The sequence below is a fragment of the Adelges cooleyi genome, unplaced genomic scaffold (genome assembly GCF_023614345.1).
Source record: "Adelges cooleyi isolate 19-005CV unplaced genomic scaffold, UGA_ACOO_1.1 ACOO_flye_CR_arks_rails_tigmint_CR_PRNA_651, whole genome shotgun sequence".
Lineage (NCBI taxonomy): Eukaryota > Metazoa > Arthropoda > Insecta > Hemiptera > Adelgidae > Adelges > Adelges cooleyi.
The window spans coordinates 13401377-13415303 of NW_026096352.1; the positions used below are offsets into that span (position 1 = coordinate 13401377).

General features: G+C 28.3%; 1 protein-coding gene across 4 annotated transcripts; it reads left to right on the top strand.

The window, feature by feature from the left end:
* The first annotated feature begins 5936 nt into the window (after positions 1-5936).
* LOC126844324 (RAD50-interacting protein 1) lies at positions 5937-11545 on the top strand. Of its 4 annotated transcripts, XM_050582443.1 has the most exons (13): positions 5937-6240; positions 6311-6552; positions 6635-6808; positions 6879-7010; positions 7403-7676; positions 7741-7966; positions 8092-8251; positions 8720-8885; positions 9198-9412; positions 9735-9900; positions 9969-10102; positions 10192-10349; positions 11426-11545. In XM_050582443.1, the coding sequence occupies exons 1-12, from the start codon at positions 6112-6114 to the stop codon at positions 10316-10318; spliced, it is 2145 nt and encodes a 714-aa protein (XP_050438400.1). In that variant the 5' UTR covers positions 5937-6111; the 3' UTR covers positions 10319-10349; positions 11426-11545. The 4 variants fall into 4 exon arrangements, with proteins under 4 accessions (XP_050438400.1, XP_050438399.1, XP_050438401.1 ...); XM_050582442.1 differs by lacking the exon at positions 11426-11545 and having other exon boundaries at positions 10192-10482; XM_050582444.1 differs by lacking the exon at positions 11426-11545 and having other exon boundaries at positions 6635-6742; positions 10192-10482.
* Positions 11546-13927: the final 2382 nt, after the last annotated feature.

Here is a 13927-nt window from a genome sequence, read left to right on the forward strand (position 1 = left end):
TAAATATGGATAGTTTCTATACTCAATGATATTATATTAACAAGTTGTGTACAATGTAAATGGGTGTTCACGCTCAGTGTTGAGAGTGAACTTGATAAACGATCTAAGCGAAAAAACTGAAAAATTAGTTTTATACTTTAGGTATACCAATATAAAAACAATCTGATGTCTTTTACATAGACGATTTTTAATTAAAATAAACTGAAAAACTAAATTAATCCGTGCTCGTGACTTCCATCAGACTTTTTGTTTATTAAGAAAAAAAAAAATACTTAAGAGTATACAAAAAACGGCAGGTCTTATATGAATAATAACAACTATTAAAGCATAGCGTGCGGGCTAGGCACAAATTCGAATTTCCTGTATGTCTTATATGTTGTCTTCGCAGAACCACAAAGACGGTGGACCGAAAAGTTAATAACAGTTAAACGACGGCTACTATATTCCAATTCTCTATTGAAAAAAGAATACACGTTGAAATGCAGTGGCGCTGAAATCGTTTTAAGACGAAAACTTGACATCTAAGGAGTCACGTGTGTTGTCCGAAACGTTAAAGGATGATCGAATTAACCCCGTAGATAATTCCCTTTTAGGGATACAAAAGTCCACTAAAAAACAAAATATTTATACAATTGAAAATTTATAATAACAGCTAAAACAAATTATGATTATATTCCAAATGTTTACTTATTAATACTTATATTGACTTAATCTATCACAAACCAGACATATTTTACTACACTCGATAAAAAAATGCAATCATTTAAATACAAATCGCGTTTGATTTAATACAATCATCATTTGGTATTGGTCATATACATTTTTTCATTACTATCAAGAATTTTTAATAAACTGACACATTATTTATACACTTGATAAAACATTTAACACGCTAATTAATATTACATACCTACACTTTATAGTTATATACCTACTACTAATTTGTTTAGATTGCAATATGAATAGCTTAGACGATAAAATTATACGTACAAATAATACATGTGTATTTATTATGTTAAGCAAACCGACAATACAAAATTGTGTTGCTAAAATGCGTAAATTGAAAAATAAAAATTTGATAAATATTTTATTCGACATAACACAAATAATTAGGCATATGAATAAAATGTTTATTAATTAAAACATATTATAGTGGGTTGAAAAAATTGATAAATCATTTTATACTGGGTATGTGTTATTATAGTATAATACAAGCTATGTTGGGCTTATGGCCATACAACAAGTGATGACTGTTTTTTTAATATCAGATTACATACATTAATTGACCGATTACTAAGGCTAGTAATATTGACTATCACATGATATTATTATAAGAATATGTAATTATAAACTTGTATTATGAATTGTGCTGTTCTTAAAGTAAGATAACCTTGTTCTGATGCTATCCTATTAGTTTTTATTATAAAATATAAATAAATATAAGTATTTATACTTTTTAAAAAACTGTACGATTAACGAATTCTAAATTTATTAAGAAAATAGACTTTAATTTTAATAATCTGAAATAATTGTTCAAAAATAATGTATAAAAATATTTTTTACTAAAATAATTTAATAAAACAAGTCTAATGGTGTACGATTTGGTATTAAATCCTAATACATGTAGGTATATGTATAAAATTCGCATCGGTTACCGACGAATTTTTAGAGATTTATTATTGTTCTAGTCAAAACAATTTGCGGACACCCGTAACTCCTCGCCCTTCCATCTGTCTGTATGCTCTGGTGCCGGTGGTGGCTTATATTTTTTGTTTTGGTTATGAAGATGATATAATATACAGAGTGTGCCAAACACCCATTGGCAACCGAATATTTAAAACTCAATTACTAAAAAAAAATATTTTCGGAGGCTCAATTTCAAACCAAAAATTAACCTATAGAAATTAAAAAAAAAAAATTACGCGCTAACTAACAATAATATATAACTTTTATTCAAATAAACACCAAACATTTTTGGGTCTTTTTGTGCACGTTCTGTATACCATTATTAGATATTTCGTATCTTGTACGTACGTTATATTTTTAATCTTCTGTCCCTCACTATAAACATATATTAACTACAACTATAACTAATTCCTGGTATTTCAGTGGTATAAATAACGCTTCTAGTATAAATTTAAGCCATTTTACATTACATTAAAAAAAGCAAATCAATTTTATAGAGTTTAAGTTGAATGAGCTTTTTACACTAATAAAATACTTCTTTGTATAATAGGATAATCTTGAAATATTTTACAAAATAAATAAAATATATTATATTATTTTTATATCCACTGTAATACTGTATATTTACTATCGGAATTTAATTCTATCAGCTTTAACGATTACGCTGTAAAGCAAAGGAAATGTAATGGTGTGTATAGTAGCTCAAAAGGGATGAATGGGGTTGCCTAGTAATACCAAAGAGTTACTGTAGTGTCAAATGTGTAATGTGTGCAGTGTGTATAATGTTGATAATTTGAAAACTTTAATAATTTAAAAAAGTTCCTTTTTCGGTTATCATTAGTACTTAAACTAGAATTGCCTCACCGGTGCAACAAACAGTTAACTAAACAAAATACAATTGTGAATAAAATTCACACACAACAAATTAACTTAATTTCTGGCCAGGGGTGTAGCGAGGTCATTGTTCCCAAGTTAATTCGGCCGACTGACTTTACAAAAACAAAATGTACACCCACATGAACTAATTAGTAATTTTTTTTCCATGCTTTTTAATTTTCTCAATGTTTTTATGTTAAAATTTTATAACTATTATATACGAAAAAATAAGAATACTTTTAAATGGATATATTTATAAAAAAAAAAAATGCAATGGATACAAAAAATGGTTAAATGTTATTTCATATTTTTTTTAGAACCGCCATTGTTAAGACCATTTTTTAATTTTACTTAATACTAATAACGATTATACGAAGTAAAACAGGGCTGCGTATACTTTCGTTCCTAAGAAGGTATATTTGGTAGGTAATTAATTCAACCGGCGCGGCAACTCGACTGTTATTTTCCCTACCTGCCATTATAGTCTTTTTTTATTTTTATTTTTTTAAACAATACGGACAAATATCTAATTAACAATGAGAAATATAACATGGTAAATCTGAATAACAAGATAACATAGATACAATATAACAGGGGTTGAATGAACCGGTTACAACCAAAAACCGCACATTTCATCGGTTGCCAGGTAAGTACATTATATAGCTAAATACGGAATATCGCACACTTATATTGGGTAAAAAGAGGTACGTAATAAATGAATTGTAAACGCAAGGCTTCTAATGACATTCAAGAGACACCGCAAAAAATAATACTCTGAGAGATGTCATCCATAGAAAATAATACGAAAATAGGAAGTAATGACGTAAGCTTAATAAGAGTATTCAAAATATTGTCCGTCCAACTGAAAAACAAGTTAGTTAATAGGCACATTTTAATATTTTTAATACATCATTTTGAATGAAATTGGGTTCATTTTTAGGAACACTTGTTTAAATGTTGGGAAGAATTTTTTAAGGACGGGGATCGTTTGAAATTTCTAAAAAACGTTAGAAATCGATTTCAGCAAATAAAATTTAAATCATTTTTTTAAAATTTTATATCCTAAATTGTACCAAAAAAATGTTTTTTGAATATATATATAAATAATAGTTTATACGTCATTATAAAATGTGCAGTTTTTGAATACAGCAATTTTAAAAAGTGTGCGGTTTTGCCCTGTGTTTTATCATCTATATTTTGAAGTCAATGAATGAACCAGTTAACTGTTATTAATAACAGGAAAAATTGAACTTTATTTATACATGTTTATGTATAAGTTTTTTTTGAACTTTTACGTTTTTTTAAACTTTTTTGTGAACATTTCATCGAATGGAATGTACTAGTATGTGTTGTTTGGTATACGAATAATTATTGTGTATAATTTTTTTGGTATAAATCTACTTTACCGGACACCCTTTTTTTCCGATTTTTTTTTTTGATTCGATAGTATTTTTCACGCTGATTACGAATATGTAAAAATGTTGCGCCGCTCGCACTTAGTTTGGAAATTACAGAAGTTTAAAGTTCGCCAATATCGACTTACGCGCGCGCTGAGCGCCGCACGTCTACCCGCGGCCACCGGGTACATCATAACAAAGATCGCGCGTTATACTGATAACAAGTTACAGGCGTTTAAAGATCGCCGATAACTGGGCTAGGTTTTGTCTCGTTAGGTTGCTGACCGCTTCCAGGGCAGTTTCAGGTTACTTTTTTTATTCCCTTTAGGTGAGCTATTTTTCCCTCTAGGGGTTTGGGGGCGTGAGTCCCCATCCTAACGAAGAGTCCCGAAGGGACTCGAGTCGACTCCCGGAGCCGGCAGGCGTAGGAAGTTGCTTTATTTAATTATGAGTTTTTTTTAAAATTAAATTGACCTGTATAACCTATATATAGCTGTAATTTCAAAACTAATGTTTACTCATACTAAATACAAAAAAAAAAAGATTACGACGGGCGGGAGGCAAGTAGACGAGGGGGCCGCTCGTAATTAGTATAACTATGTCGAGAGCGGCGATCGTCGAATGATGTACCCGGCGGCCGCGGGTAGACGTGTGGCGCTGGGCGCGCGCGTAAGTCGATATTGGCGAACTTTAAACTTCTGTAACTTCCAAACTAAGTGCGAGCAGCGCAACATTTTTACATATTCGTAATCAGCGTGAAAAATACTATCGAATCAAAAAAAAAAATCGGAAAAAAGGGTGTCCGGTAAAGTAGATTTGTTCCATTTTTTTGACTTCCTTTAAAACAATAACGCCATTTTACACCTATACACTTTGCAATACGTAATAAAAATATATAGGTAATACCTACATGCATTTATAAAATAAACAAAGATAATAGTTCAATAATAGGTAAACAGTTTTCTAGAGATAATAAAATATCGTTTTTTTTGTGGTGAAAAATATACATTCGGACTTTTTGTCCGACTTTCAAAATGCCATCTGGAAATATTTTTTAAAAACACCCTCGTTTTAGTCGTTGTCTCATTAAGAGGACGCTACCCACCCGTAATTTATCCGCAAAAAATGGCTTTGCGGGGGACAAGAATGTGAAGGCGGTATTTACAGTAGCCGTATACAATTTTTACAATGGATAGAGAAGAACTTTATTTACGGGGTAGCGACTTTAGTTTTTTGATAACTTAATCACAATTAAAATTATTTCTTCGTGAAGATTCTATTTTTTTTTTCAATTTTCATTTGCTTATAAAAAAATATTAAGTATAGATATCAAACAAATAAAATCGCTACCCCGTAGATAAAGTTCTTCTCTATACATTGTGAAAATTTGGTAAATCTACTGTTAATACTGCCTTCACATTCTTGTCCCGCGCAAAGCAGTTTTGATGGGGAAAAAATTGTAATTTATCCTATAGAAGTGACTGTGATAGTCTGACGAAAAAAATGGCAATCAATAAAGTATCCTCATTACTGTATTAATAAGTATATAATATAGTTCAAACTCTAATTTAAGGTTTTTCGAAAAATTGCCTATACTTTACTCCTTAGAAATGGCCTGGGTAGCGTCCTCTTAATGAATAAAAACGAATAAAATGTGAAATAATTACTCCTTAATATGTCATGCTGGTAGCATAACTAACACCATTAATAATTGTCGATTTTTTATCCGGCGGCGTTTTGCCGGGCGACCTTTTGTCGTGTTTCCGAGCCAGACATAATTTCAACTACAAAACAAACAAAGGGACGCTACAGCTATTTGATAATATTAAAATGTGCAATAGGTGATAACAGTAGCGGTCGAGTTGGTCGGCTGGAGGTAGAACACAGTGTAGGTAAATATTCAGACAAAATAAGTTATGATAACTTGTTTCTTAACACTATATATTGATGAGTGATAACAACAAAATGCTGGTTGTAAATTGTAATTTGTAACTGCCCATTTGGCGGATCGTGTAGTCAATAGTAAATAACTAAGTGAATCGATTATTAATACAATTAATGGCAGTGGTGTGTTATGTAAAATAATGGGACTAAAATAAACAATAATTGTAAAATTGTCATTTATGTAAAATTTGTATAACATTTGGCAATTATGTCTAATAATTTGTTAACTTTGGACACTATCAACAAACATTTGGGAGATGACTTTGACAACATAATAGATCGATGTAACAATTATAAGGAAGTACTTCTGAAAAATCAAAATGAAGTCAAGAACAAAGTAAATGTTGACTACATATTTCAAACTAATATTTTGTTCAAAAATAATTTTCTCTTTGTGCTGTGTTAAGATCATGTCCCAGGTAGTCGGAGAATATGCACACTTGCCTGATATTCGTAAAAAAGTCCAAAATGACAGAAAATCGATTAAATCACTGATAGAAGAGGTTAATCAATTGAAATTGAAGTATACAAAATTCCGTGAAGAAACTGAAAGTATAAGAAATGTATTTAAAACACTAATAGCTGATATAAATGCAAAATCGAATAAGATTACTTACTTCATTTGCCTTAAAAGTATTATCTCTATAAGGTATGTATATATTATGTTTGTTACATTTATTATTCATTATTATGTTTTTTATATTAGTACAGTTTTTTATTTTTAAGAGCAGTAATCGAGTAAGATGTGAACTTTCAAATAAACAAGATAATGAAGTCATAAAACTGTATATGTATTTGTGTGAACTTAGTGTTGCTATGACCAACGCACCATGCAAAAAGTTAGTTTCTTATTTAAATAGTATAATCAACTATTGGCATTCAATTATTAAACATCATTATTCAGAGTAAGATATATAATATACGTTGCGTTATATAAGTATGGTTGTATTTATATTATATGGTTTGTTATTTTAGAGGTTTCGAGTTGATATTAAAACAAATGAATTGGCCGTTTACACCTAGTGAATCAAAAGATATTACAAATCTAGATAATCTTAAGTGTAATTTCCAGCACGTGGCTAATATTTTAATTAACATACGGCTTCCGTATCCTTTGATAGCTGATAGATAACTATGAATGTTAACAAGTTTATATAAATTGTTTACTATTACATGAGTTAACCTTTTCAATTAAATGTATTCAACATTTTTTTTGTAATGATGGGTGATACGTGATTTATAAACAAAAAAAAATTTGAGTTTTTCGCCTCAATAGAGTGTGATACTTTGTCCTAAGCCATTATGATTGTCTGCAGACGATGTCATAAAATTGGTTGCCTTATTTGCGCATCGTATCTGTTTATTATAAAATTAGTGTTGTTATGAATTAAATTTTGAATGTCGATAATATTCTTCATATAAATGTGAAATTATTGATGTTTAATATTTACATTTTTCTTTTAATATAGTCATATTGTTTTCTTAACTCAAAATACTAGTGAAAGCTTAGACAAAAATTGTACAGAACAGTTGCCAGTTACTCAGTTATTGGAACATTTTTCTCGTGTTAGTTTACCGATATCATTGATGTTAGTAACTTTCCGCAAAAGGTTTTTCTTTCATTTTACTGGAAAAAAACAGACTAACAAACCAGATAAACCCGAATGGTTTTTATCCAGAGTCCTTAGTTGGATAAGAGACTACCGAACATTTATTACGGATTGGTTGGGTCCACCGTACATAGATAATAATAGAAAACCTGTTGATGCTCAAGTAATTTGAACTAATTAATACTTGCTTACATTATATGGTAATTTTCCATTTTTTTTCTCCATAGCACGAGTTTATAGTTGGATTATTACAGCCTGTTGTAATAAAACTAGATTCAGATTTATCACATTTTCAACTAGAAGATGTTGTATTTTCTCACATTGTTGATGAAACTTTAGCATTTGAACACGAACTAAGGAAAGTCTACAATTATCCAGACGATTATCCGAGCGTTACCGAAGTTTTAACGCAAGCTCATTTATTTTTTAAGTGGATTAACATGGAACGAAAATGTAATATTTAGTATTTACTTATCAAAAATCCATATTATAATATTTATATTAAATATTATCTATATGATGTATAGTATAAACAATATATATTAAGTATAAGTATAAGTATATATTGATTGTTTTAGATGCAATAAATAAAATTGAGGAGATCCTTGATAATGATGAACTTTGGAAAATTTTGGTAAATGATACTCAATATAAATTGACAACTTGTGCAGATAATTTGTTAACACTGTTAAACACTATGACTGATAGATACAGTATACTTCGACAACCTCGGCATAAGTAAATATTTTTTTGAATTTAATATGTATTATTATTTATTTACTTTGGAAATAATTATGAAAACTCTCCAACCATATTTAAACTGTAAATTATAGGATTATAGAATATTTAAAAATTAACTTTAAATGATTATTTTTAAAGTTATTAAACAAATTTTAAATCTAAATTTATGTTATCTGTTTGGCAATATCCTAAATGGATTATTCTTTATTTTCAATAAGATTATAGCATTTTATCAAAACTGTATAAGACACAATACATCTAGTCGAAATGTTATAGTATGAGTTTTCAAATTATTTATTATAAAATTAAAAATAACCAAAAAATACGGAAAGGAAAATTGATGTTTTAAGCAGTCGTGGTGCATAAATTGACTGAATTAGCTTTGCTATAATCTTCTATCAGATAATTTGCTTTTAGATTTAAAAATAATTTAGGTTATTAATGTATAATAATGTAATAATTTAGGTTACAGTTTTTGAAACTTCAGACTGATCTCTTAGAAGAGTTTAAGACAAAAATAATTGACGGTTACCACACTAGAGAGAACCAGAATACAGTAGAAGACCTACAGCAATTATTATGTACTCTACATTATATTTGCTATGTTCTATACAACTGGGGAACTAACATGGTATGTAAATGTTAACCTTGAAATACAAATGTATTGATCAGTTAATCAGTAATCCGGAATTAATCTGTTAATGGCAATAACGTGGAAAGAAATAAGTCTGTTTTGAGGGCAGCGGCGCTTCACTGTATAACCTAAAATGTATAACCTTAACTTAATAATTCATTATTTCAGTTAACAATAATAATGTCTTATAAATAAAAAAAAAATGTATGCTTTAAATAATAATGCATTTTTAAGCTCTTAACAAAAAACATGAAAGGTACTTATTAAAGATTCAGGGTGCATACTTTTAATATTTTTTATTTTTTCCAGCATTTTTTAGCATTGCTGAACTATAAATGTGAATTGGAAACTGAAGTCAGGAATAGAAGTGAGAGCGAACATACCGAAATATTGGAAAATGCCGACACCGTATTTGATGAAACAATTCGCTTATACTATGTGGAAATTGATAGTTTATTAGAAGAATTATGTGGAAACGTTTTAATAAAAGTGAAAAGAAGTGCAAAGAATTACAAACGGGACAGGTAAGAAGTAATTAGTGGGCGGTCTGTAATTGGTCTAAATTTCATCTTGTATGATTTTGACTTATTATGGCCATTCCATAGACATATTTTTGTTTATGATAAATCTAATTGTAAGAATATTACCTTTCCAAAAAAATAAAAGAAGGTGTATTTGCAGCATTTTGACAAAACTCAAATCGTAAAATAAGTTTTTAATTTTCCCACTTAAAAATTAGCCACATTGTTTCTATCTATAAGCTTCTATTGATTTTATTTTTTCATTAGTGTGTCGTTATTAAAGTTTAAACACATGTACCTAATTAAAAAATTATTTTATTGTTAGATGGCATATAATGAGTTCTTTAAGCGACAATACTAAGTATAGTATAACCGATAGTGGTTGGGTAATGTATGAAACATTTGCAGAGAATCTAGATTTACTGTCAAAAAATCTTCCTATTGCTTTGTTTAATAAAAGTTGGCCTATATTATCTACTAAACTATCAGAGGTAACTGAGTTAATTTATTGTGTATGAATAAAAATATAAATAATTTTTATATTTTTTTTTTTTTTTAGTTTATTATAAGTGATATCCTCATGGCTAACATGTTTAACAAAGGAGGAGCACAGCATTTGAAATGTGATGTACAGTATAAAATGCTGCCAATTATTTCCAAGTATACAACAAAACCAAATATTTATGCTGAACGGTTAGATATATTGTGCAATTGTATAATTATTATTAATGTGTTTCAAAGTTTTAAATATAATTATTTTGTTTGTTTCAATCTTATCCTAGGTTATTAGAAGCTTGCAATGTTTTATGTTTCGAACCGAATTTTCAACCTACAGTACTAACACACAATGAAGTATCAGAAATTTTACTACGGAGAATTGAACATGGCAACTCAATTGAATTGGGTTAAAGCATCATTTTTTCAATCAACATTTGAAAAGGTGTCAATTCATAAAAAATTGTTATATTTTGTTGAAAGTAAAAAAGAATATTTTTATTAATGGTTTTTAAAATGTTAAATTTTTGGGTATTTTTACATCAATTATAGATTTATTTGTATTGTTTATTTATAAATATTAATTTTTTATTGTGAACTAGTTAATCTATTTCCATCAAGTACAGTTCTACTTATCTCAAAGGGTCAGATGTTAGAAATTAAACTTAAATAGATAAAATCCAAATTCTAAAACCGATCGCACTAAAGCTACTTATATTATTTTAAGACGTGACTTGTTCATATCCGCACAGGTCGCTTAATAAAACCTGGATTTCTCAAAGCATTTGCACAGACCGTTTCTGTATAGTGCTTAAAGGATAGTTTTGAGTTTTTAGACCAAGGTTTCTAATTTATTTAACAATAATGATGTTGGAACCGTCAAGTTTGTAGTGACGTAAAATGGGTTAGCGTTTATGGTGAAAATATAAGTGAGTTTTTTAATATTAAGATGTAGTCCATTGTTTGTACGCCATAATAAAAATCTGTTAAGATCTTGATGTAGTTTGAGACGGTTATCATGATTATTACTGCTATAAATATCTTAGATTAAGATCATCATCAAATAATAAAAATGTCTATATTTAAATATTGAGTTTAAATCATTTATGAATACAAAGAATAGAAAAGGAGATAGGTAACTAAGATTGGATTACTCAAGATGATATCAATATTGGATTTGACCTAGCATTTTGTATTTTCATTAAGTGGGTGTGTTCAGAAAGACATGACAATATACGATCACTCGGTCTATAGAGTCAAATGTTTTTTCTTTTATTTTAGCATAAACTTAATTGCAACAGACTTACAGTATTAAAACTACAACAAAAAAAGTGAAATAAAGACAACTTTTTTACCCCTTATGTAGGAAAGGGTTTTGATATATCTTCGGTTTGCCAATGAATATTAATACTATATCTAAAGAATATTCCATTCAAATTAGAAACTTATTCGACTATTTTTATACAATTTTTAGTGCGCCATAATTTTAAATTGAAAAGTATGTATGTTTATTGTTTTTAGGATGCTTTTGTCGATTTTAAAGGGGTAAACTTTTTAAGTTCTTAGCCCAATGAAAAACCTTATAGGTACGAATTTTGATCTTTAGTCCAGACACAATATATCTTGTCGAAAACTGAGCTTCGCATCGAAGGTAAGAAGTCAATTATTATATTTGAATTAAGAAAATCACAAATTTACCATTAGAATACAGAGTGCCTACTTTATATATATAGAGTATATAGTATGTTAATTAGTTGATTAATTAATGATATATGTGACTGAGGTATTAAGAAACCTCCTACTATTGCCACTAATCTAAAAAAGTACTCTCGTGGTCGATTTGAAAAATGTTTACTAGTGTTATAGAAAAAAGCCCAAAACGTGTCATTACTTATTAATTAAATTGACCTGTTTAATTTTAAAAACATTGAATCTATATTGACGCGATCACATTTTATATGACTATATCTAATATTATGTTATCATCCCTCCGACAGCTAATGACAATAACCCAGTTATGTATTTTTTTTCAATGGTTTTAGCGGCTCATTTAGGACCATCATCTTCTCCTTTCTAAGATAAGACATATAAAATATACAAAAGGACCATTTTATTTGCATATATTTTATGATAATGTTAAAAACGCTTTATTATAAAATCAATATTTTTATGGCACAATCGTATCGGAGTAAATAATACTCTTAAGTGTACCTCTAATACATTATATAATATAGATACGCAATGAAAAAAAAAATATTACTTTAAAGAATTTTGTTGAATTCTTTTAAATTTGAATTTTTTCACCTCCTTAAATAACATCGAACGTTTTGCAAATTTCCTACCTACTTTTTTTATAGCTATTACTATTGTTGAACTCCTCGATCGACCCTTTAAAATGTTTATATACACTCAACATCATACTTAATTACTCATTTTAATTTGTAATTCGATAAATAATGCATTAAACAAAACTATCTACCTAAATAAATAACTATATATGAAATATAGTAATACCATTACAAAAATCACTACGAATTATACTTACATTTACATAATGTTAATCATCATTATAGGTATAATATTTTATTATTATTTATTATATAAACTTCTATCGTTTTGAATAACTTGTTTTTTTAAATATATGATTAAAAATGATATGTTCTAACGTTTTTTATGTAAGTACTAACCCTAGTAACGTAGAGTATATCTAAGGCAGGATTGGAAAAATTATAGTTTTAACTTATTGGCCCGACTTTTAAATTTTTAATTTTTTGGTTTGTGGCTCATAAAATGTATGAAATAACGTCTGAGTTTAGGACTGGTAATATATAAATGAAAGGTTTCAGTCTGGTCTTTTGTTCCAAATTTATCACAATAAAAAAAATTCTGCACCTTCATACACCGGGTTTTGTTAGATATTCAAATTTATTAAAAGTATACTCCGGTTTGAAACCCGTTATTTTTAGGTTCTGTAAAAATTAAAACCAATATTTGTTTAAATTAATTGTTTCAGTTTTTTTTTATGTAAACCGTTTGCAATAAACAATTCCAGGGGACCTAGTAATATAGTCCTAAATTTTATTTATAAATTTAAAAATCATATTTTATGAAAAAAATATATTATGTTGATCACTGTTCTCTCGTTAATGCCAGCAAACAAGGGTTTTTGCACGGAGAAACTGCACGTGTCGTTTTAAACGGGGAGTGAAATTAATTATTTTTAATTATACTTTTTAATCATTTTTTTATCCTCTAAAAACTGTCAAATCTATACCGACTGAGACCTCATTGGAGGGAGTAAAAACGTACAAACTGAGAAAAAAATACTTTTTAATCATTTTTGTTTTTCCCTAGACACCCTTTATTGAACATAAAATATCACTAACATTCACAACACAATTTTAAAAAAAATATTCATCGTAGATACCTACATAAAAAGATAATAACAATAAAGCATCGTATAAATAAATAGATTTTTGTATAAAAAAAGAACCCAGCATAGTTAAAACCAAGCACAGTTTAAACCAAAAAGGCCGCCAAGCTTCAGTTGAACTTGAAAAATGAACATTTCAAAAAAAAACTGAATTATTATTATATTATATCAAATTTTGCTCAAAAGTATTCAAGCACTATTCACAAAATATATACTTAGATAGTAAATGCCCTAACACAGGAACTATCTTTGAATCAACATGTTTTTTTTATCATATCTGTTCAAAAATGTAAAAGGATTTCAAGAATATAAGTTCAGGACTATCAATTTCATTATTCAGTAATTAGGCTTTAAAAAACCAGACATCTTTATATTGTCTAAGTAATTGCAAAGCTTGAAACTTAACACTATTAGTGGTAATATTCATATTAATTATAGCAATTTTTTTTTAATAGGAAGAATTAAATAAGACAAGTATTAATGTTCTAACTATATTAGACTAACTTACTATATCAGACAGATATAAAGATGAACTAAGAAAAAAGAAAATGTCAACAACTCTACGACACCTACTACAATGTTAAAAATAA